Genomic DNA, 27854 nt, shown 5'->3' on the forward strand with positions numbered 1-27854 from the left:
AGAGTTCCTGGGTCTCGACACTTAACAGAATCAAGCAGACGAAAGATAAAACACAATAAACTGCTACAACAACAACAACTTTCCCGCGGCGATCGGTTCTATAGACTGGAACAGGATTCCTCGAATAAGGTTAAGCTAAGCTATGAGCCGATATAAATTTTTTTTTAATTTTTGGCCATACTTGGCATTGAGGATGTCAACTTTTTCCCTTTTTACATTTATTTTTGTTTGCGTTTTCTCCTATTTGATGACTTCTTCAATCAGTAGATTTGATATTCTCAATGGTGTTAACGGGGCTAATCCACTTCCGCAAGTGACCTAACCTTCTATTAGTGAACCCGGGACCGGAACGAGCTTGCTCAAATATGGAGCTTGACGAGGATCGCCACCTCCATATACAAATGTGTTTACAACAACAACAACCAATATTAAACATCTGTGACTATATATTGAGTTGCCCAAAAGTAATTGCGGATTTTTCATATAGTCGGCGTTGACAAATTTTTTCGCAGCTTGTGACTTTGTAATTGCATTCTTTCTTCTGTCAGTTATCAGCTGTTACTTTTAGCTTGCTTTAGAAAAAAGTGTAAAAAAGTATGTTTGATTAAATTTCATTCTAAGTTTTATTAAAAATGCATTTACTTTCTTTTAAAAAATCCGCAATTACTTTTTGGGCAACCCAATAGTACTAAATTAATATAGATGGAATAATGATTGATGTGCCATGTAAGGTCCCCATTAACAATCGACTCTTTTCGTTATATAAAATCGACTTCAACATTTAAACATGAAAAATCGACTAATGGAAAGTCGATAAATAGCTCAAGTATGGACAGAGACCAAACATTGAAAGAAGAGAAGAAAAAGTTAATTAATTAATGGTCGGTAAATTAGTTTTAGTTTTGTACACAACTCGCAAGCATCAACATAAAATCTAATTCTGCAGCAAAATTAAACGTTCACTTGAAATTAAACTTAAACTTTGTTCGTGATAGTGCAAATTCTTGCTGCTATTGTTTGTGTAAAACACCACCGTAAGTAAAGTATTTGTTGTAGTTGTCGCAACACCTTCAACCTCCACAATTTCTATACATTATAGATTGATAGAGGCAGTTAAAGAGGAAATCAAGCAGCAGCAATGGGTTATGACCTACATCGTTTCCAGGGCGAGGTCGATGAGGAGTTAACTTGTCCCATATGTTCCGGAGTCTTGGAGGAGCCCTTGCAGGTTTGTTTGCGATTGCATTTATTAATCAAATGTTGGAATTTAAATATTCCTTCTGCTAGGCTGCTATGTGTGAACATGCATTCTGTCGTGCATGCATAAATGAGTGGCTTTCCCGTCAACCAACATGTCCCGTTGATCGCAATTCATTAACAACAGCCAATTTAAGAGCGGTTCCAAGAATTTTACGAAATCTGTTATCGCGGTAAGTTACCAATGACATTAAAGATGAATCGCCGACTCAATACTATACCATTTTCAAGTTTCATGAGTTATGTTACTAATATCATTTTCAAGTCTCTTGAGTTATGGTCAGTTTTTGTAACTTTAAGACAATTACTTTCAGAATCTCAAAGACTTATTTAGTTTTCGAGATATTTACTTATTGATTATGAGTATGTAACAGAAAGGTAGAAAATAACAATGGATTATCTTGTTTTTATCTTCAATCCCATGGCAGCCGGTTGAGCGTACCGGATTGACCCCAGGAAATCTTTTATGGGCAAGGGCTGCCGCCTCAGTGTGCAACACATTGGTACAACAACAAAAATAATGCGTTTATCTTAAAATGTATAAAGTGAAATTGCTTAATAATTTAGAGGATTGAGGATGTATACTTTATACACAATTTGTGTGAAAATATTACAAGTTGTCTTTTTTTTAACATTATATTTGAACACACGAATTTTGTCAGAGTCCAACAGAGAAAATCATATATAGTTCGTAAGAACTCGCATACATTACTACCAACAAAAATCTGTTGTAAAACGCATACTCTAAATAAGACGAGTTATTGAGTATTAAATATGTTGTATTATGTTGCTCCTTGCCCTGTCACTCTCGGGATGCATAACAAATTGACGGTTGAACAACCTGGCGCATCTCTTCGGATCAGTCACGGCTATTTCGCCAAAAGTGACTGAGGTCCTGCCATCCCGTCTACCGGGGTTTGAGAGTGACTTATCAATAGACCACAGCTTGCCTAAACCTGTACCTAAGTTACATTGCTCCAAGTGTTTCAGCCACAAGTTCCGCTTATGTTCGTCGACTACCCTGTTTATTTCCAGACTCAGCTCGCTGATTCTGGGGTTAGTGGGGTCCAAAGGTCGGTTGGGATTGTAAATGGGCCATATCGGTCCATGTTTTGATATAGCTGCCATGTAAACCGATCTTGGGTCTTGATTTCTTGAGCCTTTAGAGGGCGCAATTCTTATCCGATTGCAATGAAATTTAGCTCGACGTGTTTTTTTATGATATTCAACTTTTGTGCCAAGTATGGTTCAAATCGGTCCATAACCTGATATAGCTGCCATATAAACCGATCTTGGGTCTAAACTTCTTGAGCCTCTAGAGGGCGCAGTTCTTAACCGATTGGAATGAAATTTTGCACGACGTGTTTCGCTATGACTTCCAACAACTGTGCTAAGTTAGCTTCGAATCGGTCAATAACCTGATATAGCTGCCATATAAACCGATCTGCGATTTTGACTTCTGGGGCCTCCAGAGGTCGTCATTAAAATCCGATTTGGCTGAAATTTTGTACAACAAGTTCTCTCATGATCTTCAACACACGATTCAATTATGGTCTGAATAGCTCTATAGCCTGATACAGCTCCGTTCTCCCTATTTTACTTCTTGAGCCCCTAAAGGGCCCAATTTTTATTCGAATTGTCTGAAATCTTACACAACGACTTCTACATTCAGTTTAATTATGGTCCGGACCATAAGTTGATATAGCTCCAATATCATAGCAATTTTTCTTTTGTCTTATGATTGCCTAAAACAAGATACCGGAAAAAGAACTAGACAGATGCGAACCATGGTGGAGGGTATATAAGATTCGGTCCGGCCGAACTTAGCACGCTTTTACTTGTTTGAATTGAATTTAACGACTACCGTTTGACTAACTCCTTTTTTATTCAAAAAATACGCATCAGCAATAGATTCGGCCTGCATCTTAACACCAACACCACTTGACAACTTAATGACAGCATCTACTGCCGAGTCGTTTGCTTTTGTTTTGACACCAGTAATAACAGTAATTTTGTACTCTTTGATCATTTAGAAATTTAATCGAGGTTTTTAAAGAATTAACCTCTGCTTTAAGCGAATTGTTTTCCTTTAGCATTGCTTCAATCCTTCTCTTATTTGCTACATTCTTCAAGATATCATCATACTGCTTCGACATAAAATTCATTGTTTCGTTCATTGCGCCCAGTTGGTTTCTCATCTCTTCTCTCATTGTATTTAATTCACTTGTTATGGATATTGTTACGTTGTTATTGTTGTTGTTGGGTTTTTGGTTGCCGGTTGCTTTGCTTGTTGGTTTTGCTACCACCACAGATATGACAAACAAATTCTTCTTCGTGAGTTAGAAGGTTGTTGAATTCTTTTTCATTCAGTTTCGTACACACTGCATGAAAGCTTTTATTGAATTTATCGCCGTTTATCGTTCCTTCATTTTCTTCGATCTCCAGCTTACATTCGCTGCAAATTGTACGTTTATTTACAACACTGTGCCTGCTTGTCTGAGGTATTTGAAAAACTTTGGTACTGCAGTATAGTATTAATTCAAAACAAACAAGTAAAAAGGCATTAAGTTCGGCCGGGCCGAACTTTGGATACCCACAATCTGGTGAAAATTGGATAACTTACGCACCCAAATTCGGCACGGACATTGAGTGGTCTAATAGATATAAGTCACTGTTGAAATTTGTATTTCAAATTTCAGCGGAATCGGATAAAAAAAAAGCTTTTATGGGCTTCAGACCCTTCATCGTCAGATCGCTCTGTATGGAAGCTATATCTAAATATTGTCCGATACAAACTATATTCGGGATGGGCATCGAGAGTCCTCAAACTAACCACTGTTTCAAATTTCAACGAAATCGGGTAATAAATAATGGGCTTCAGACCCTTTATCGGTAGATCGGTCAATATCGCAGCTATATCTGAATATAGTCCGATCTGAAATATATTTGAGTCCTATGTTGGCAGGCGTAAAACTACCCACGGTTTTAAATATCAGCGAAATCTGGTAAAAAAAATGCTTTTATGGGCTTCAGACCCTTTATCTGGAGATCAGTCTATCTAAATATGGACCGATGTAATCCATATTTAGGTCAGATGTGGGAGGCTTCAAATAACTCAATGTTGCAAATTTCAGCAAAATCGGGTAATAAATAAAGCTTTTATGGCCTTCAGACCGTTTATAGGGAGATCGGTCTATATGGTAGCTATATCTAAATATAAACCGATCTGAACCATATTTGGATCAGTTGTTGGGAAGCCTGTTTCAAATTTCAGCAAAATCGGGCGAAAAATATTTTTTTATGGGCATTAGACCCTTTATCGAAAAATCCGTCTATAAAGCAGCTATATTCAAATATGGTCTGATTAGGCCCTTTCAAAAACTAAACCGTGCATCAAAAAGACGTATCTGTGCCAAATTTCAGCTCAATATCTCAATTTTTGAAGGCTCTAGAGTGATTACAACAGACGGACAGACACACGGACATCGTTAAATCGTCTTAGAATTTTACGACGATCCGAAATATAAATACTTTGTAGGGCCGGAAATTGATAATTCGATGTGTTGCAAAAGGGAATGACTAAATGAATATACCCCCTATGCTACGGTGGTGGGTATAAAAAGTTAAGCGTGAAAAATGGTTAAAAACCAAGTAAAAAATTTTATTTTAAATCACAAACACGAAGGTAAGTAAAAAAACTCGACCAGGGTTACCAACTCTTTTTCTTCTTAAAGTAAACATTTTTCCATTCATTATATTTTTGTGGTGGCTGAGTTGGTGCATTTGAAGGAACCTGAGTTTAAATCACGCTGGCAACAAAATGTGGATTTCAAAAAATGTTGAAGCGGTATTAAAATAATAATTAACATGCGAAAGGGGGCAAAATGTGTCAAATAATATTGCCGAAAAATAAAAAAAAATTGTTCTGTCTATTTTTTGTTTTTTGTAGGTCATACAAATGTCCTATTTTTCGCAGTGCTGCAAAAACAACTTTAACAGTAGGTCTCATTTAATTGGTGGTGGACATATTTTGCAGGACATTCACCAGGCGTATTTCGGGCAATGGGAGGTGCATGACATGTTGCCAATTGTACACAAGGTTACTTTCAAATGGTGTTTATATATGTGTGGAAGCACTGCAACTGCCTTTGCAGGCATATGTGTATGCATGTATTTCGCCTCTTTCCGCTACTCGGCGGATTTTGGTTGAAATTGTACATGTATATATATATATATATATGTATATATATATATATTACTTACGCACTTACTTCAACCAATATATATATATATATATATATATATATATATATATATATATATATATATATATATATATATATATATATATATATATATTTCGCATTAGTAATACAAAATTATTAGGCATTTTACTAACAAACCGTCCCATTCTAAAAACTTTAGATATTTTCTCATCTTTTTAAATTTGTGATTGTTGGTGTTAACAATTGTTGTTGTTGTTGTTGCAGTGTGTTGTACACTGAGGCGGCAGTCCTTGATGAAGAACTCCATCGTGTAAATCCGGTACGTACAACCGTCTACCATGGGATTGATTGGTAATATGTGATACATGGGAGTTTTATTTTCTAAATGTAATGTGATTGCAGAATGTAAAATATTAAAAATTATTTTAATTACATTTGAAGAATCTATGGTTGTTCATTTTTTGTCGTCAAAAGTTTTGTTTCAATCATTACTAGATTGAAAAGGAACAGCAGATGTTGCCCATAAAGGACCCCAGCGGCCGAGGTTTTATTATATTAATAGGATTTCCTAGTACAAAAATATTGATATGGTCAGATCCAAATATATCTGGGAAAAGATAAAGTTGGATCTAATTAGATCCAAATGAATCTGCCATATCCAATTATATATAATTATGTCTGATTGTAATTCTGGATTAGGTATAAATATATCTGCTTAATATAATTATATCCAAAGAGATATGATGTTTTTTTTTTTAATTTAGGATTTAAGATCCAATTATATTGGGTTGCCCAAAAAGTAATTGCGGATTTTTTAAAAGAAAGTAAATGCATTTTTAATAAAACTTAGAATGAACTTTAATCGAATATACTTTTTGTACACTTTTTTTCTAAAGCAAGCTAAAAGTAACAGCTGATAACTGACAGAAGAAAGAATGCAATTGCAGAGTCACAAGCTGTGAAAAAATTTGCCAACGCCGACTATATGAAAAATCCGCACTTACTTTTTGGGCAACCCAATATATTATTATATATTATTGGATCTGTTTATATCTGGCACAAATTCGAGATACAATTGAATCAAATTGTATAAGAATGCACCCAATAAGATCCAATTGTATATAACCATTTTTCGGATCCAATTATATCTGATGTCAGACATAATTGGAGTTAACCATATCAACTTTATTTAATCGGGTTGTGTATTGTTGGCCTTTTTTGATTAAAATATCTTGGATGGTTGGCTTGAGGTCATGTACAATTATCAAAAACAGATGTTGGTGTTGTTTTTTATTGATTATTTTATTTAAAATATTACCAATATTTCGATTTCCACCGGTAATCTCCATCAGGGAATGGATAACTAAAAAGGTTATAGTAACATAGAACAGAATTTAACAAAAGCACAAAAACAAAAATATAAATTTTATTAACATTTAAATTTTTAAACAGAAATTACTTTTTAAAACAAGTGTACTTATTCTCCTTACACCACACAAGAATGACTGAAGCTTATTGTCTACTGCCTATATTTTTGTATTAGGTTTCTATATATTGGTGCACAGTGGTTTGTGTTCGTTTTGTAGTCAATGCTTTCGTCAGTTGGGGTGTTAATTATGTGCAGCATTTCTAGTGTGTATGTTCTTTTGTAGTTTGGTTCTTGCGCCAATATCTTGACATGCTTAAAATTTGGTACGTGTCCCCTAATTGCACAGTGGGCCGCGAGTGCGGTCTTCTGTTCCAAAGGCTTATCTTTCACCGTTTTATCCGATTTAAGAGCGGAAACCCTTGTCTTTAGTTTTAATTTTGTCGTCCAATATATGCCATTGGGCATAAATTGGACTTGTCCTCTTGGTCAATAGGCTGTTGACGGTATTGTTGCTTTTTAATGCCGGTTGGTATGATTCCTTATTATAAATATTGGAGTTACTAAATCTCGCCGAAAAGGCTGAAATATATTTTGTCATTTTATAAATTTTCGGTGGAAGTTCCTTCGTATCCTTATCCTTTTTGTCATTCACGTTTTTTTATTAGGTCAATAACCATTTTTTTGGGAAATTGTTCTGCTCCAACATGTTTCAAATTTTTTCCTCATTATTGATATGGAAGGATTTGTCGCTTATTTTGAGCACCCTATCGATAAAATTTGTGGCAGTGTTGATTTTTATCTTCATTGGATGCTTTAAGTAGAAAAACTCATCAACTTTCCGATGCTTTGTTTTTCCGTGACAACTGAGCTTCAATTTGTTGCTTTTCTTATAGATTGTTGTGTCTGGGTAGGGCAATTTGACATTCTACGGTAAATTGAATTTGTTGAATGAGCTTACTATTCGGAGAGTGTATTCTACTTAATTTCGATTATGCAGAATATGTCATCTACATATTTGGTCAGAAATCGCGGTTTGCTTGTTAGTTTATTAATACAATTATCTAGAAGTTCCTCCATATATATAATCGGCTATAATGGAGAATCCATTGGCATGTCCTTTTTCTGTTCACAAAACTTGTCTTCATGCATGAAATATCTGGAATCTTTTGTAATAAATTAACAATTTCTATAAATAAATCAATTGGAATTTTTGTATATTTGTGAACAATTGTTCATTTTCGATACTGCCAGATTGACAATTACACTGTGGAACAAGAATACCACATCGAACGAGACTAGCAATTCCGTGTCCTTAAGTTCTTGGTCGTTGATTTTTATTTTGAACTCAATTCCATCCTTATGCTGCATATTGAGTCTTTTGTAACATTGTCTAATATATCTGTTATGTACTTCGATAATTGGTATGTACGCTACTCCTTATTTTTTTGCCCACTCTTGGAGAGTAGTTATGAATTGAGTTTATTCTTACTCTTTGTGTTTCACTCACACCCAACATATTGTTCATGTTTAGATTATTGAGCTCATAAATGGAGCATTTTTTTATCCGATTTCGATGAAATTTGGAACAGTGAGTTTTAATAGGTCTCTACACTGCTTTGTCGAATGTGGTCAAGGTCGGATTATTTTTGGATATAGCTGTCATATCGACCGATCTCCCGAAATAGAGTATTGAGTCCTTAAAAGGAGCATTTCTCATCCGATTTCGATAAAATATTTAAAATATTTTTCTCCGTCACCATATTACATTTAGAAAATAAAACTCCCGTATATCACATATTATCTATTGTTAATACCAACATTCACATATCGATCAAATTTTGAGAAATGGAAACTTTTTTAGTAAAATGTCTAATACTTTAGGATTACTATTGTTAATACATTATTTTTCTATACAATTATAACACTGAAAGTGTTATATTATTTTTAGTGCAAGATTGAGTGCAAGTCATATATATAATTATATCCAAGGCCAGATATAGTTATATATAGCATATCTATTTCAATAAAACTATATACAGCAGATATAATTATATCTGGTCCCATATCCAATTATATATACTTCCAGATATAATTATATAAAGCATTATATATAATTATATATAATTGGATATGGCAGATCCATTTGGATTTAATTAGCTCTTACTTTATCTTATCCTAGATATATTTGGATCTGACCACATCAACTTTTTTTTACTCGGATAGGGGAGTTTTTGGAGAAACAGGCTTTCTATGTATTGATGTTGAAATAAATAAATATCGGCCTAGGTGGGGTACCTGTTTTATGGATTTTTGGTGAATATATGCTTGGAGCGTTGGCACTTTTACTAAATAACTTGTTCCTTTCCGTCGTGTTTATGATATTCCGAACCAAAAGGATGTCTACAATTTTGTTGTTTTTGAATTTAATTCCTGATGTTGGGTCTCTCTTTAGTCGTCTATACGTACAGATGTCTCCAAGGGTACCCCTAAATTTTGCGTCATAATCGTCTTTCTTCATTGCCACAGTTTTTCTTCCATTATCTGCGTAGCGCAGAGGTTAGCATGTCCGCTATGACGCTGAACGCCTGGGTTCGAATCCTGGCGAGAACATCATGAAAATTTTCAGCGGTGGGTGTGCCCTTCTAATACTGGCGCTATTTGGGAGGTACTGAACCATTTGGCATGGCAGCCATGTAAAAACATCTCCACAAAGAGAGGAGATCCCTTATCATTGAGCTTAAAACTTTAATCGGACAGCACTCATTGATTTGTGAAAAGTTTGCCCCTGTTCCTTAATGGAATGTTCATGGGCAAATTTGTATTTGGTTCTGCGTTTAGTATTAAAATGTTCTCATTTTCCTTTAGAAATTTACCGAGTTTCCCCCACTATGTTTAGAATAAATTAATCTCATACACAAATTACCTTTCTGTAAGTGATTGTCTATCAAACTAATCTCACACTCGCATTCTCTTGCATTTCTCTGCTCTCCAAAGTTTGAACACACTCGTCTCCCTCAGGCAATGCATTAAACAGTGGGAATGGTGTTGTCGTTGTAACCACATTTGCATGTGGAGGTGGCGATCCTCGACAAGCTCTTATAGGTGAGCAAGCTCGTTCCGGTCTTTACGGCCGATCGCCGCGGGAACATGATGACCATTGGTTATTTAAAGGTGACATTTATTCGCCTTGACGTATCGACTATCATAGGCACTCAGCATTTAAGCAAGAGCTGGTGCCACCCGGCCTCTCACTGTGACTCTCCACTCGATAGCGCTGATTGTCTGCGACTGCAGTTGCAGCTACTCCGTGTAGAGCATTCTACTATCCGCAACCTGTGGACGCGCCCGGTAGCTCCGAGCTAACCTTGTCATGATAACGAAGAACACCACACAGTTTGGAGCCCAAAGTTCTAGCCAGTGTGATGCTCATAGTTATCCCGTGTCAGTTAATCTAAACATGAACAATATGTTGGGTGTGAGTGAAACACAAAGAGTAAGAATAAACTCAATTCATAACTACTCTCCAAGAGTGGGCAAAAAAATAAGGAGTAGCGTACATACCAATTATCGAAGTACATAACAGATATATTAGACAATGTTACAAAAGACTCAATATGCAGCATAAGGATGGAATTGAGTTCAAAATAAAAATCAACGACCAAGAACTTAAGGACACGGAATTGCTAGTCTCGTTCGATGTGGTATTCTTGTTCCACAGTGTAATTGTCAATCTGGCAGTATCGAAAATGAACAATTGTTCACAAATATACAAAAATTCCAATTGATTTATTTATAGAAATTGTTAATTTATTACAAAAGATTCCAGATATTTCATGCATGAAGACAAGTTTTGTGAACAGAAAAAGGACATGCCAATGGATTCTCCATTATAGCCGATTATATATATGGAGGAACTTCTAGATAATTGTATTAATAAACTAACAAGCAAACCGCGATTTCTGACCAAATATGTAGATGACATATTCTGCATAATCGAAATTAAGTAGAATACACTCTCCGAATAGTAAGCTCATTCAACAAATTCAATTTACCGTAGAATGTCAAATTGCCCTACCCAGACACAACAATCTATAAGAAAAGCAACAAATTGAAGCTCAGTTGTCACGGAAAAACAAAGCATCGGAAAGTTGATGAGTTTTTCTACTTAAAGCATCCAATGAAGATAAAAATCAACACTGCCACAAATTTTATCGATAGGGTGCTCAAAATAAGCGACAAATCCTTCCACATCGATAATGAGAGGAAAATTCGAAACATGTTGGAGTAAAATGATTTCCCAAGAAAAACGGTAACTGACCTATTAAAACACGTTAAGGAAAAAAAGATAAGGATACGAAGGAACTTGCAGGCTTTTCGTAGAGATTTAGCAACTCCAACATTTATAATAAGGAATCATACCAACTGGCATTAAAAAGCAGCAATTATGTCAACTGCCTATTAGCAAGACTTAAACTAAGATAAGGAAGGATGTGAAATCAATCGTGGTATAAAAATAAGCTCCATGGGGACAAGTCCAATTTATGCCCAATAGCATATATTGGCACGACAAAAAAAGTAAAGACAAAGGTTTCCGCTCATAAATCGGATAAAAGGTGAAAGATAAGCCTTTGGAACAGAAGACTGCACTCACAGCCCATTGTGCAACTCGGGGAAACATACCAAATTTTAAGGATACCAAGATATTGGCGCAAAAACCAAATTACAGAAGAAGATACGCACTAGAAATGCTACACATTATGAACACCCCAACTGACGAACGAATGAACTACAAATCGAATACAAACCACTGTTCACCAATATATAGAAACCTAATACAAAATCTAATAGGCAATAGACAATAAGCTTCAGTCAATCTTGTGTGGTGTAAGGAATAAGTCCACTTGTTTTAAAATGTAATTTTTGTTTTAAAATTTAAATGTTATACAATCGGATATTGTCCGGCTGCAGACCATAGGGTTAATGATTGTTAATGATTTTTTGAGTAAGGAATCGTTGAAACTATTAAATTACTCGAAGTCATAAAAATCTGCGGGATATAAATATGTTTTTGCCAAACATGGCATCATTTTTGCAAAAAGAGAAAGGAATTAACAGGCGATACGCTTAAATTCGATGGATGATGTCGACCATATTTTATCCAAGCTGGTATTGCATCTTGTCAACGAAGAATTCCTGGGGATGAACAAGTTATATGTTCTGATGGCGAATGGGAAAAAAATGGATCAAAATCGTAGCCTACAATTATATTTTAGATAAAATTTTTTTTAATTCTTAATTATGATTTTAAATTATTTTTGTAAAGTAAATGCATTTAATGAATTTTAGAATAATGAATTTAATAAAAAATATTTAAATACGATGCTAGAAAAATATCTTCAATTAATAAATTTAATGAGTTTAAAAGAATTATTGGAGAATTAACTACCCCTCCAACAATTAGTGCTGCCCAGGGAACGTGGTTGGATAGCAATCTCACTAACTTATATGCTATGGATAGTTTTGCTGCAATTCACTGTTGTACCAAAGATGTTTTTGGAGGGACTAGTGTTTATATTGAAAATAATCTAAATTTTGAAGTTTTAATTAATCAAAGCGACAATTTTGTTGATGTGATTGCATTCTCCTTACCCAACATTGCAATTAATAATAAGCCTTTAATTATATACTCTATTTACAGACCATAAAATGGTTCCTTCGAATATATTGGAAAATATATTATTAATATTTAATAATTCTCCATGCATATTTATGGGGGATATAGATGTAAATTTATTATATAAATCTTCCCACAAATTTATTGCTCTCCCATCAAGTAAATCTTCCTTAGATAGTATTTAGAGTAATTTATATTGGTTAATTCAATTGAAAATAATTTTGCCGATCACAACATGATTTTTTGCACACTGAAGCTTTCTGAGTCTGCGTTGCGAACAATATGTGCAAAATACTGTATAATAAATTTATGATGGTATTGGGGAATTTCTAGATATGAACCTCAATGTCGATGAAAAAAAGTACGTGCTCTGAGTTGAGTAAAGATCTTATAGAGATATTTTCATTAGCACTATAGGAGTGTTCAACTGTTTCTACGGTACATGTTAGTATAAAATGGAAAATTAATCCGTGGAAGATAGATACCTTAGAAAGTTTAATAGAGTATAAAAATAAACTTTTGTCACAGAGAAAGAAAAAAGAAATAAAAAATACGATTGTGATGTTCTTAAAAGGATAGGCAAGGTTATTTAGGAATGAAGTTAACATTTGATGAATAATTATTATAACATAATTTACAAAAATGCGATGGGGATATGAAGAAAACATGGAGGTTTTTGAATAAGCGGTGAGGAAAGCATAGATCCACGCTCCACAGCTTTTCAACTGATAGTATTGCTGTCCGTTAAAGACTAAGCACAACATTTTAATTAGTATTTTTCCGATTCCATATGTATATATAAACGCTTTTCGAACGTTGGTCCCAACAAATAAATGTTTTTATTTTGAGCCTGTTTCCTCAGATGTCGTTGAAAGTGTAATGGAGGATTTACATGATTTTAAGGCTCCAGGCTTTGATAAAATTACCTCCAAATTACTTTTCACTTGTTTTACTATTTTTTAAGACCTATTTGAGCAACAGGATGGAGAATGTTCAGGTTGAGGATGATATTAGCGAGCCCTTATTATTTAATTATATTAATGATTTGAAATATATTAAGTTTTATGTTAACTTTCTGGCCAGGGCCCGCTCCGCTGCGCCTTCTTTCACCCCCTTTTTTTATCTGGCACGGTCAGGAAAGTCCTGGTGTTGTTGTTGTTGTAGCAGTGTGTTGTACACCGAAGCGGCAGCACTTGCCGATGAAGCGTTCCATCGGATCAATCCGGTACGTATAACCGCCTGCCATGGGATTGGTCAGGAAAGTTCTGTTTGGTGGTGCTGGTACGGCCTTTCAGATATTTCGTCCCAATGTGGATATCATACTGGTGCTCTACTCCCAAATACCTATCATTTGAGCCTTAAATTGCTATGGCCAGTAAATATGTGGTATGGGGGTATTTTTGCGGCTAAGGTGGACCGTCATCAGATTCGTGCTCTAGTCTCATATACATTTCATTTGAGCCCCATATTGCCATTATTGGTATATATTTCCGTTTAGCGGGCTTTGGAGGTAGCGCGGCCCCCTAGATATCTCACCCTAAATAAGGATACCAAATTTATGTTTTTGAGGTACTATGAACTAACTAAATTTCGCTTAAATTGCCGCACAAATCTCCGAGATCTGGCGTTTTTAAAAACTACAAAAACCACATTTGAGCCACATATTGCTATAGTCGGTATATATGTGTGGTTTAGGGGAAATTTTGGTGAGGCGTTCCTGAAACACTTGGTCATTAAAAAGATATCAGATTTGAGCCCCTTTTTGCCATAATCCACAAATATATCCGCTTTGAGGGGTATAAAGGGTGGGGCGGCCAGAAAAAATATCAGCATCGTGCCCTTCTCTCAAATTTCTTTTATTTGCGCCCCAATTGCCATTGGTTTAGAGGGAGTTTGTGGGGTGAAACGACCCTCAAACACTTAGCCTCAAAACTGGATATCAAATTCGGTTTAATTGCAAATTGAACCGTTGAGTGGAGCTGACGTTTTGTTATTTCTCTCCGCAAGAATTTTCCTGTAACTCACTCAAGGATAGCTACGATAGTGGTATCCATTAGGCGGTTGATGATCTGCGTCTGTTTTCAATGGAGCGGCAGATCTAGAGCCCGGGACTTAGAATGGGCTCCAATGAACCATCAGCTGCGGTGGTGGTATCAGGCCGTAGAATGTTGTCTGCTACTTAAACTTCGACTAGTGGAGCTGCTGCTCCAGGCTCCACTAGCCGACAGACGACTGGTCAGAAGAGACTTTTGACATAGACACCTGGCTTGAGTCTTAAGGACAAGGCCGAACCTATTCTTTCTTCGCATGCCTGTAATTTGCCTAGGCCATCGGCCTTCCCCGGGAAACCAACACGCTCTTTAAGAACTTGGAATATAAGACTCTTACTAATAGGCTGCACAGGCCTAGATTTGGAAACTGCACCGCAGTCAGCTAAATGGCTGCGGTCAACTGGAGGGCATTCCATGCCTAAAAGAACTAGGGCGAACATAGTGAGGTGTATCCAAGAACCTTTGCTTATGTCGCTAGGGACAGTTTGGTGAGGGCAGTTGTGGACAAGGGAGAAGAACAGGGCTGCATACCTAGGAATAATTGGAGTGGGATAGTCAATGGACTGTTGTTGTTGTTATTGTTGTTGTTGTAGCAGTTTATTGTGTTCTATCTTTCGTCTGCTTGATTCTGTTGAGTGTCAAGACCCAGGAACTCCGCGACTAAGATGGGGTGCGTCCACAGGGATCTGGGTCTGAGTCGAGTGGTTCTGGCCGGGCAGTTAAACAGGTGACGTGTATCGTGCGGTCCCTGGTTACAATCGGGACATACATCTTGCACGTCGGCATCAAGCCTAGCTCTGTGGGAATTGAGGCGGCTGCATCTGCCGGAACGTAATTGAGCCAGAACTACTCTGGTTTGCTGGGGGAGGTCGATTTCTTCGGGTGCAATGGGTGGCGGTCGTTCTCCAAGGACTACATTCACCCGGTAGCCAATTACCGCGTCTGCTACCGTGTCTGCATGAATGTTGTTCAGACCCGCTTGATATGCCGCTTGATCTAGAGGTTCTCTCTTGTAGCGCTGAACCTCACGCTCTAGATCGTGTAGATCTACCTTAAGGCTTCTGGGCGGTGGGTATCTATCCACAAGATGATGATTTGGATGGTTTCTGCGATAACAGCCCAAAAGGTATTGCTTAGACAGCATGTAGTTATGTCTTCGCACTGGTAGGATCTTTGTCTCCTGATGGAGGTGGTCCACATGAGAGCTGAGGAAACAGGCCTTCGCAGTTCGGAGGGCGGCATTCTGACAGATCTGAATATTATTCCACTGCGTGTCACAAAGTTGACGAGACCACACCGGCGCTGTATAACATACCACAGACCGGCCAATTGTTTTGTACGTGGTCAACAAGGTTTCTTTGTCTGCACCCCAAGTGCTGCCAGCGAGTGGAGGACCTTGTTTCTACTTTTGACTTTATTGCAGATTGCTGTGGCGTGTGGGGAGAAAGTGTAGGAGCTGTCAAATGTGACGCCAAGTATTTTGGGACACTTGATGGTCGGAATCATTTCTCCATCGACCATCACAGTCAGCTCAGATTTGGTGGCGGATATCTTCAGATTTCTTGCAGCGAAATATGAGGCAAGCTCGTTGAGGTAGACGTTCAACCTATCGCAGATGTCATCAATGGGTGGGGGCCTGATGCCATGATCGTACAATCGTCCGCATATGATACGATCTCTATGCCGTCTGGAGGGGGTGGGATGGAGGATAGGTAGAGGTTAAACAGAGCCGGAGATATCACCCCACCTTGGGGAACTCCCTGTTTCACTCTACGGTGTTTCGACTTCTTATCCCTAATTTCCACAAATGACTGGCGGCCACACAGATAATTCGCGACCCATCGTTTCAGGCCTGGCTGGAGGGACGTGTTGGCGATGTCCTTAAACAATTTGGCATGGCTGACCGTGTCGAATGCCTTCGATAGGTCCAGTGCCACGAGGACCGTTCTGGCACATGGCCTGGGTTGATTGAAGCCACGGCAAATGTGTGTGGTGATGGCATGCAAGCTGTTGTTGAGCTGCGCAGTCTCCGAAATCCATGTTGATGCTCGGCGAATGGAAATTTTCCTACGAGGCACGGGGGGAGTAATGCCTCAAGCGTCTTTGCCACTGGTGAGAGAAGGGAGATCGGGCTGTACGACTCCCCCAAACTCGGGTCTTTTCCAGGCTTCAGTAGCGGGATCACTCTGCCCATTTCCAGACATCGGGAACTATAAGAGTGTTCAATGACAGGTTGAGGACAGTGGTAAGGTACTCAACTCCAGGTGAATCCAGAATCTTCAGCATCAATGTAGAGATTCCGTCGGGGCCCAACGCCTTGGAAGATTTGGCGCCACGGATGACATTCGTAACTTCGCCCACGGTAAATTGTGATGGCTGTTCATCGGCTCGGAGACCACGAATACGGCGAATGGCTCTCCTCCTTGTCAGACTGTTGTTGTTGTTGTAGCAGTTTATTGTGTTCTATCTTTCGTCTGCTTGATTCTGTTGAGTGTCAAGACCCAGGAACTCCGCGACTAAGATGGGGTGCGTCCACAGGGATCTGGGTCTGAGTCGAGTGGGTCTGACCGGGCAGTCCCAGACTGTCAGACTGTCATCAGGGTCTGCCCCAGTGCCTCACAAACTGGGTCTGCCCCAGTTTGTGATGATGCAGGCTGGCATCAGGGCCGATAAAGACTAATTGCCTTTGGGGATCAATGCTCAATTGAAATCAATGCAGTATTCGTACTAAACTCCGGCTCGCAGACTTAAAAAAGTCTGAAGGAGTTGAATCCTACGGAATCAACAAGTTGATACTGAAGGTCTATAAAATCGGTGGCGTTAGGGAATCAGGAGGAACTATCGACCACATCGCTAAAGTCTGTCGGATAGCAGGAGACTAAAAATCCCCCTGCCACAACGAGACCGGAGGGGATGGCATCGAAACTTGACCCGACAAGCCCTGTGTGGGTGAGTCATTCGGTTGGACTGGGTTGAAGGTGTGCGCCAGCATGGACCTCAAAAAGTACTTCGACAGCAGCAGCTAGTGAAGCATCTAAGGAGGAATCGTTCACACCCTAAGTGTCCAGTGTCCTGAATAAGAGTGGTTCCACAGCTTTCTCACCTGACAAGATCTTACAAATCTTGTGAGAATGAACTCCTGGCTGAATCAACAGTGGTGGAAGTTCTGAATCCTGACTATGATCCGGTTTCTACAGATAAATCTCCACCATTGTAAAGCCGCTTCGGCGGCACTAAAGGTCTTCTTGATGGCAGGGGGATTTGACGTGGTTCTTATCCGGGAACCTTAGGTGTGTGGAGAAATGGTTCGTGAGTGTATATTGCGTATATACGGAACAGACAAACAAATAAACAAAAAAAGCGCAACAATTTTATTGTTATATAATAGATTAGCTGGACAGGACCCGCTCTGCTGCGCCTTCTTTCACTCTCTTTTTTATCTGAGCCCTACACTTGCACGGACAGGAAATAAATTCTGTTTGGGGGTGCTGGTACGGCCTTTCAGATATTTCGGATATAATATTGCTCTACTCCCAAATACCTTCCATTTCAACCTTATGTTGCTATGGTCCGTAAATATATCCCACATTGTCATTATTGGGTTATATTTCCATTTAGCGGGCTTAGGAGGTGACGCGGCCCCTCTAGATATCCCTACTTAAATAAGGAGTTATTAAAAACAAATAAATAAATAAAACGAAATAAAAATAGATTTGCGCGAATATAAGAAAAATTCAACTGCGTCAGATTGTTTCCACTGATTGTTGGCGGCTAAAATAGCGGAATATTCCCCCATCTAATTCATTTTACTAATTATTTTTACTTTCGCTGTAGTTAAGCAAATTTCTAGTAGAGACCACGGGGCTGTTTATGAAACAAGGCTATCTGATGGAACAGGCATATTTACAGCAGAGCTCGCAGCTATATTTCTTTTACTCGAAAAATTTCTAGCACATTAATATGCACAGATAGTCTTAGTGCTGCAAGAGCATTATATGAAATCATGAAAGGAAATTTTGGCCCCTACATTCTTTTTGTGCGAGCCTGCTGAGGTTACAGTTTTCTAGATTTCCTTACACTCATGTATTCTTGGTAATGAAAGAGCAGATAAACTGGCCAAAAGAGCTTGAAAACTACCATTATTGTCGCACCAAGTTTCCCCAAGTGCTATTATAAACCAATGCAGAGCTCTCCGAAATATCAAAAACTTAAATTTGTGGAGCATTTCACATTCCTTTTTACGGGAGATAAATTCTGAAATTATCAGATCCCATTCCAATCCCCACCTCAAAAGGAGCGATTGTATTTTACTAGCCAGACTAAGAGTGAACAAAGCTATCTTCCATACAAGGCATTACTACGACACAACTTCACTGCGTTTATGCACCTTTTGCAGCGTTCCAATTTCAGTTAAGCACATCTTTGTGGAGTGCCCCTACTCGAAGATACTCAAGCCTATAAAGCAAATTATTAACGTTGAGATTCTATTGCAAATTGTTAACTGCAGCGATATACATTTTTTTTGGCACAAATTAACAAATCTTTAAAATGACACAACATCAACGAGGTATAGTCCCGAATTTTGATTCCTTCCACCTTAAATTTAAACTGGACAGATTTTCTACACATAGCGGGCGCCCATGGTCCTCGTTACCCGGCGCCTCTTTCTGTATTGTGTAAATATATTTTATGTAATATGTTGTAAATAAATAAATAAGATTTTTTTGTGATGTGAAAAAAATCTTACTACTTTTAGTGAATTAAGCGAATAGAAAATACTTTCGAATGAAAAAAATTTTTTTTGTGTGACGGACGCTTCAAAAATTTGATGTGGGTTTCGCGGTTAGTGTATATTTGGCCATTTCAAGCGAATTTTGCGTACGCAATTTTCGATTGAAATATAAAGGGTGATTTTTTTGAGGTTAGGATTTTCATGCATTAGTATTTGACAGATCACGTGGGATTTCAGACATGGTGTCAAAGAGAAAGATGCTCAGTATGCTTTGACATTTCATCATGAATAGACTTACTAACGAGCAACGCTTGCAAATCATTGAATTTTATTACCAAAATCAGTGTTCGGTTCGAAATGTGTTCATTCACCGTAACGTTGCGTCCAACAGCATCTTTGAAAAAATACGGTCCAATGATTCCACCAGCGTACAAACCACACCAAACAGTGCATTTTTCGGGATGCATGGGCAGTTCTTGAACGGCTTCTGGTTGCTCTTCACTCCAAATGCGGCAATTTTGCTTATTTACGTAGCCATTCAACCAGAAATGAGCCTCATCGCTGAACAAAATTTGTCGATTCACTGAAAATGATTTCACTGAAAATGATTCACTGAAAATGATTTGCAAGCGTTGCTCGTTAGTAAGTCTATTCATGATGAAATGTCAAAGCATACTGAGCATCTTTCTCTTTGACACCATGTCTGAAATCCCACGTGATCTGTCAAATACTAATGCATGAAAATCCTAACCTCAAAAAATAACCTCAATGATTTTTTGTGATGTAAAAAAAAAACTTTAATCTTTTTAGTGAATTAAGAGATTTGAAAGTACTTTCGAAAGAAAAACAATTTCTCCCATATATTGTAAAAAGTGGTCACAAAGTTGTGTGACGTGCGCTACAAAAAATGGTATCGTATTTTGCGTAGCTAACCTCATTTTTTAAAATTTTTAAATTTGTGTCTAAAAAACCCAAAACTATTACAAATATTTGTCTAAAGTCGTGAACTCTATATAAAACACGCTGCGTGACGAACCTCAGTGTACAACACACTGCTACAACAACAACAACACTATATCTTTTCCACTAGCTTATAAATTAAAAGAGTTCAGCTGAACAATGTATGTTATTGTATATAAACAACATTTAAGAGAGATTTTATGCCTTTAGATCAGTTATACATGAACTTAAGATTTCATTACAGCATATTGTCCGGCTCTAAACCATTTTGTTCAAGCTTGCTATTCAAAGAATAATAGCACATCAAAGAACCTTGCACCATGATTAATTTGATGAAGATTCATGGCGATTCAGAAATCGCGATACAGCTAGCCGGTCAAATGCTTTTTAGCAACATAACATAGTTTGCCTCAACTTTAAAAGTGTTTGCTGTGCTATTCTCTGAATTGAAAGGGTATTCGAAGGCGTAAATGTAACTCGTTTTCCAAATTTTAGCCAAATGGGATAAGACCTCTGAGGGCTCCACAAATCAAATGACAGTTCTGGGTTATAATGAAAAAGAAATCGAAATATAGACCCTCCTACCACACAATTTATGGACAATAATATTAAAATTGTTTTAAACCCTGAAAAGTCATTCTTATTTTGTTTACAATAATAATAGCCGTCGTGCGTCGTCGTTTTGACGAAGGATGACTATTAAAAAACAAAATATTTTTCGTGACGCACGCTACAACGCATGGACCTGACTTTGCGTGTTAAATATTTATGTTTCTAAAATAATAAATTTATTTATTTCTTTACTAGAACTGACGAATATAAAAAGGATAAAAATATTTAAATAGTTTGGTCCATCTATGTTGAGTTTACTGTGGTATACGAACACGTAAAAAGGTTAACACAATCAAACTCCAAATTTTTTTATAGATTAATTCATTTTCTACTCTAACATTGAATTCATTTGAATTTATTTGAAATTTCGTTGGTTGGCAAACTGTTTCAGGGATCTGCCCATATGTAAAACAATACTTTTATTTTATGTTTTTATTTTATTTCAACATTTCAGTCACTAGCCTCATGGAAGCCCTATATAGTTACAATGCTTCTGAATGGAATCAACAATACAAACTTTAAATGCTAATATAACATGGATTTAAAAACTAAAACAACAAAATCAGTTAAAACACACCAATTTAAAAAATTTTGCTTTTATTTTTATTTACAGACTTTCCATAACATGCGATAACGCCGCTTATGGGTGCACATTGGTCCTAAAGCTTGACGCCCTTAACGCTCATTTGGAAGAATGTGAACATAATCCGAAAAAACCATTACCGTGCGAAAAGGGTTGCGGATTTGTCATACCCAAAGATGAGTTAAAAGATCACAACTGTGTTCGCGAATTGCGCACAATGATTTTGACCCAACAGCAAAAAATTGGGGAATTCAAAACAGAAATTGCCGATCAAACTTTAACAATTAATGAGCTAAAGCGAGAACTGCAGCTATTTAAAGATTTTATGCGTGCCATGCGTGTATCTAACCCTGCTATGCGTGCTATAGCCGATCAAATGGAACGTGATGAGGTTATTCGTTGGAGCAGCACATTGGCTAGAGCTCGTGTTACTCGTTGGGGCGGTATGATATCCACACCAGACGATGCACTACAGGTAACGAAGTACAATACAAATAGAGTAAATAGAGTGAACATATAATGTTGAGAGACCAGATCACTTTACCCAGGTTGGACAAAAAGGTTTATACCGTCGAATTTTTCACGAAAATTATCATTTATACCAATAAGCTTTTTTGGCTCACAAGATTGCCAAAAAAGGCAAAACCCCGATGTCTAAATGTGGATGTAGCGATCCTCGCAAGCCCGTTTTGGTCCAAAAGACTGAGCTAATGAACTCCGCACTGGCTGTTGTTGTTGTCGTTGCAGTTGTACACCAGAGGTGGACAAAATAAAATTGAGATTGTATGTGTGATTTACGCCTTCTAAAAAAAGTCATATACATTAAAAGTCTTATACGTAGTAATAAGAAAATTAAACAACGTTTCCTTTCTTGTCTAGCATTGAAGCGGAATATAACAGTTTTAAATTTGAAAACAGAAAAATGATACGTACACTCATGCATGTGTTCATTTGTTGCTCTCGACTGAAGCCAAGAGAATAAGAACATGCGTGAATTGAGCATAATAGGTAGAGTAAAGAAAATTTTAGTTTAGTGGTTGTTGTTGTAACCACATTTGTATGTGGAGATGACGATCCTAGTCCAGCTCCATATGTTAGCAAGCTAGTTCCAGTCCATAGGACCGATCGCCGCGAGAACGTTTTGACAATTAGTTTTTAAAGGCGCCAATAACTCACATTGTCACATCGAGTATCGCAGGCACTCAATACTTAAGCAAGAGCCGGCCTATCAGTGAGACTCTCCATTCGATACTGCTGATTGTCCGCGACTGCAGTTGCAGCCGTTATGGAGCATTCCACAATCCGCAACTTGTGGAGAAAACGGAACTTAGAGTTCCAATCCGTGTGGTGCCCATAGTCATCCCGGCACGGGATGACATTAAGGAACAAGGGCAAACTTTTCACATATCATTGAGTGCTGTCCGATTCAAGTTTAAGCTCATTGATAGGGTGGCTCCTTTTTATATCCGAGCCCTAACGGCGTGCCGTTCTCCCCCAAACTTTGTACATGGAAAAGTACCTCACAAATGTCGCCAGTATTAGAAGGGGATAACCACCGCTGAATATTGTTTTCTGATGTTATCGCCAGGATTCTAGGCGTTCAGCGTTGAAAAATATGTAATGTTCAAAATATGTATTGATACTGTTTTGTGTTTAAAAATCCTCAACATGATGTATCGTTTAACGGCATTTCGCAAAGAAATAAAGAAACAAAAAAAAGTTGATTTTGCAGAAATCTACGGCTGGTACAATCTAATGGTAGCCGGTTGTACTCACCGGATTGACCCAATGGAAGCCTCATCGGCAAGGGCTACCTCAGTGTACGTGTTCGTCTTTTTTCGTCATAGGAGAAGCACATGCCAGAGTGCCTTCTCCGCACGCGTCTGGTCCGTGCCGGGATTGAAAAGAACCCCGGACCCTGGTTCTGTTCGGTTTGCCAGAACCGCCTCCATCATCGGTCGGTGTCGGTGAGGTGTAACCGGTGCATGGAGTGGGTACATTTCCGATCTTGCTCTGGCCTCACTTCACTGCGGGAGGATAGTCATACTGGATATGTCGCAAGGTGCTATGCGAACATAGCCAGCGGTGGGTCACAAGCGTCGTCGTCTTCTGCGTCCTCGTAGTCGACCTCTCCTGTACGGTAATATACGCAACGGCAGCATCCCAGCCCAAATATTGCCAGGCCAGTGCCGGGAAATGTATCATTTTGCAACTAAACTGCAACGGACTCCGTGGCAATATCGTTGAGATTGTGGATTTCATGAGTCGGAAAGATATATTGGTCGCAGCGATCCAGGAGACAAAGCTGACCAACACCTGCAGCTTGCACAGTTGTCACGCATACAATGTGCTACGTAAGGATCGCTCAAGGAATGGAGGTGGGGGATTGTCCTTCGTGATACACCATTCCGTGCAATATAGATCTATCTCGCCTGGCGCTAGTGACCCCTAAATGGAATGCATGGGGATAGCAGTCAGGTCTGGTACTGCCGAGATAGAGCTATAGAACGTGTACATACCGCCGGTTGGTAGCTGTGTCCCGATTAATGGCCAGGCTTACAACCCCAACAAAGTGGGTTGCTATCTGGCCATAATCGTCTGGTTCTAGGGAACTTTAATGCGCATCACACGTCATGGCATTCTCTCCTAGGTAACGACCAGCGTGTACATACCGCCGGTTGGTAGCTGTGTCCCGATTAATGGCCAGGCTTACAACCCCAACAAAGTGGGTTGCTATCTGGTCATAATCGTCTGGTTCTAGGGAACTTTAATGCGCATCACACGTCATGGCATTCTCTCCTAGGTAACGACCAGCGTGACATAGCTTTGGTACAGCAGATTGAAAGCTCCACGTTTTGCACGGTGAATGAGGATGCCCCCACTAGGATTACGAGGAGGTGCAGCAGCTCGCCAGACATCTCCATTGCATCCCCTGATCTCCTGAGTGGCGTATCCTGGCAAGCCGTCATCTCTTTGGGGTCAGACCACCTCCCAATATTTCTCACCATCGACCGACCACCCGACTTCATAACCTCTGAGCGCCGGACGTTTATCAATCATAAGAAGGCCGATTGGACTGGCTTCAGTGAACTGCCACCCTCTGATGTGCTAGTGTCCATGAGGAAATTCCCATACATCATTAACGCAACAGCCGTTCGCTTTATACCAGCCGAATACCTCAAGTGCGGCCTAATTTCCCGGCGCAGGCAGTGGTACTCGCAGACGAGCGTGATGGGATTCGTTGTATGAACCCCACTAACCCCAGATTCAGCGAGCTGAATCTGGAAATAAACAGGGTAGTCAACGAACATAAGCGGAACTTGTGGCTGAAGCACTTGGAGCAATGTAACTTAGGCACCGGTTTAGGCAAGCTGTGGTCTACTGTTAAGTCACTCTCGAACCCCGGTAGACGGGATGACAGGACCTCAGTCACTTTTGGCGAAATAGCCGTGACTGATCCGAAGAGATGCGCCAGGTTGTTCAACCGTCTATTTATTGTGCATCCCGAGAGAGACAGGGCAAGGAGGAGAGCCATTCGCCGTATTCGTGGTCTCCGAGCCGATGAACAGCCATCACAATTTACCGTGGGCGAAGTTACGAATGTCATCCGTGGCGCCAAATCTTCCAAGGCGTTGGGCCCCGACGGAATCTTTACATTGATGTTGAAGAATCTGGATTCACCTGGAGTTGAGTACATTTCCACTGTCCTCAACCTGTCTTTGAACACTCTTAAACTTCCTGATGTCTGGAAAATGGGCAGAGTGCTCCCGCTACTGAAGCCTGGAAAAGACCCGAGTTTGGGGGAGTCGTACAGACCGATCTCCCTTCTCTCCCCAGTGGCAAAGACGCTTGAGGCATTACTCCTCCCGTGCCTCGTAGAAGAATTTCCATTCGCCGAGCATCAACATGGATTTCGGAGACTACACAGCACAACAACAGCTTTGCATTCGCCGTATTCGTGGTCTCCGAGCCGATGAACAGCCATCACAATTTACCGTGGGCGAAGTTACGAATGTCATCCGTGGCGCCAAATCTTCCAAGGCGTTGGGCCCCGACGGAATCTCTACATTGATGCTGAAGATTCTGGATTCACCTGGAGTTGAGTACCTTACCCCTGTCCTCAACCTGTCATTGAACACTCTTATAGTTCCCGATGTCTGGAAATGGGCAGAGTGATCCCGCTACTGAAGCCTGGAAAAGACCCGAGTTTGGGCGAGTCGTACAGCCCGATCTCCCTTCTCTCACCAGTGGCAAAGACGCTTGAGGCATTACTCCCCCCGTGCCTCGTAGGAAAATTTCCATTCGCCGAGCATCAACATGGATTTCGGAGACTGCACAGCACAACAACAGCTTTGCATGCCATTACCGCACACATTTGCCGTGGCTTCCCTCCCTCCCGCCCTCCGAACTGCGACGGCCTGTTTCCTCAGCTCTCATGTGGACCACCTCTATCAGGAGACAAAGATCCTGCCAGTGCGAAGACATTACTATATGCTGTCTAAGCAATACCTTTTGGGCTGTTATCGCAGAGACCATCCAAATCATCATCTTGTGGATAGATATCCACCGCCCAGAAGCCTTAAGGTAGATCTACATGATCTAGAGCGTGAGGTTCAGCGCTACAAGAGAGAACCTCTAGGTCAGGCGACGTATCAAGTGAGCCTAGACAATAGCTTCCGGGTGAATGTAGTCCTTGGAGAATGACCGCCCCCATTGCACCTGAGTAAATTGACCTCCCCCGGCAAACCAGAGTAGTTCTGGCTCAATTACGTTCGGGCAGATGCAGCCGCCTCAACTCCTACAGAGCAAGAATTGATGTCGACGTGCATGATGTATGTCGGGATTGTAACCAGGGACCGCACGATACACGTCCCCTGTTTAACTGCCCGGCCAGACCCACTCGACTCAGAACCAGACCTCTATGGACGCACCCCATCTTAGTCGCAGAGTTCCTGGGTGTTGACACTCAACAGAATCAAGCAGACGAAAGATAGAACACAATAAACAGGTACAACAACAACAAATGGTCAAATTAAGCACAAACTTTAGTTTAAAACCAAACGTTTCATTGCACCTAAGAAATTGACCGGTAAACCAGAGTAGTTCTGACTCAATTACGATCCGGCAGTTGCAGCCGCTTCAATTCCTGCAGAGCAAGGATTGATGCAAATGTGCAGGATGTTTGTCCCGATTGTGGTCAGGGGCCAATTTGAGGCACCACGTTTCTTTAATAGAACGATTTCGATATCTGACAATGCCAAATACTCGAAATGGGGCCTGAATAGTCCACTGGCTCTAAGGAGCGTGATTAGACCAATACTTACTAACGCCTCAGTAGTTTGGTGGACTGCGATGGGGAAAAAGTGTAATAGATTCAAAGAACATGTTGTCATGGGATAGGTGGGGCGATGAGGACCACGCCTACTAGGGCGTTGGAGACTATTCTAGATATCCAACCCTTATACATACATACAGATTAAGTGTGAGGCAGTTATTGCGCTTATGAGACTTAGGTGATGGGAGCATTGGTGAAGAATAGCGCCAGGTAATATCATCGCTTCATATTCGAGGCGACGAAAGGAAACCTGGAAGGAATGGAAGAGGTTTCCGATCGGATATCTTAGACGACACTTCGAGTCGAGTGTGAGGCACTGCTACCAGCGGCACAGTCTTGGATTGACGGAACTCTGGTATTGCAATCTGGGAGATCATGCTACACACATGTATTAAAGCTAAAGAACAGAGTGGGCCTGGGGGTCTATATTGAGAACCCAGGGACTGAGTTCTGTTTTCGATTGCCTAACCATAATACGGTCCTGCAGGCGGAGATCCGGGCGATCACGGGATGCGTAAGGTAGTGTGGTGTTATCGCGAGGACGTCGAGTATGAACATCTTTACGGACATAAACTAGCCATTAGGGCAGTAACAACCAGGATGCAAAGGTCAAGAAAAGTCATGGAGTATAAGAAGATTAACGCCTTCTCTGAGAATGGCACGATCCGCATTGTTTGGGTGCCATAGCGTAGTAAGGGCAGACGATTTATCAGTGAAGGCCAGAGGACTGCCGTCAAAAAACTTGGTTAACCCGAAGCTTTTCGGGTCGACGCGTTCCGAGTTAATGGCATGGGCGACGAGCTGGGCGACCTGTGCGGCCCAACGGACATAAGGCCCAAAATCAAGATTGGGCGTTATGATCGCCCATACCGCGGTCATAAAACGGTCATACCCGTGTAAAAAAAATGATATGGTCAGATCCAAATATATCTGGGATAAGATAAAATTGGATCTAATTAGATCCGATTGTATCTGCCATATATAATTATATCTGATGCTATACATAACTATATCTGCTATATATATAATTGTTGGAACTACTGTGCAAAAAATAG

General features: G+C 39.6%; 1 protein-coding gene across 2 annotated transcripts in view; it reads left to right on the forward strand.

The window, feature by feature from the left end:
* Positions 1-791: 791 nt before the first annotated feature.
* The window catches only part of LOC106092368 (E3 ubiquitin-protein ligase NRDP1), a 52318-nt gene continuing 25255 nt past the window's right edge, over positions 792-27854 (forward strand). The window contains exons 1-5 of one of the 2 annotated variants that reach the window (XM_013259205.2): positions 792-1034; positions 1100-1228; positions 1288-1430; positions 21495-21939; positions 21999-22316. In XM_013259205.2, coding sequence (XP_013114659.1) covers positions 1139-1228; positions 1288-1430; positions 21495-21939; positions 21999-22175 — 855 coding nt within the window. In that variant the 5' untranslated portion in view covers positions 792-1034; positions 1100-1138 and the 3' untranslated portion in view covers positions 22176-22316. Of the gene's footprint in view, positions 1035-1099; positions 1229-1287; positions 1431-21494; positions 21940-21998; positions 22317-27854 lie in introns of those variants that run through there. The other variant, XM_013259203.2, reaches the window with a different exon arrangement.

The sequence above is a fragment of the Stomoxys calcitrans genome, chromosome 1, assembly GCF_963082655.1.
Source record: "Stomoxys calcitrans chromosome 1, idStoCalc2.1, whole genome shotgun sequence".
Taxonomy (NCBI): domain Eukaryota; kingdom Metazoa; phylum Arthropoda; class Insecta; order Diptera; family Muscidae; genus Stomoxys; species Stomoxys calcitrans.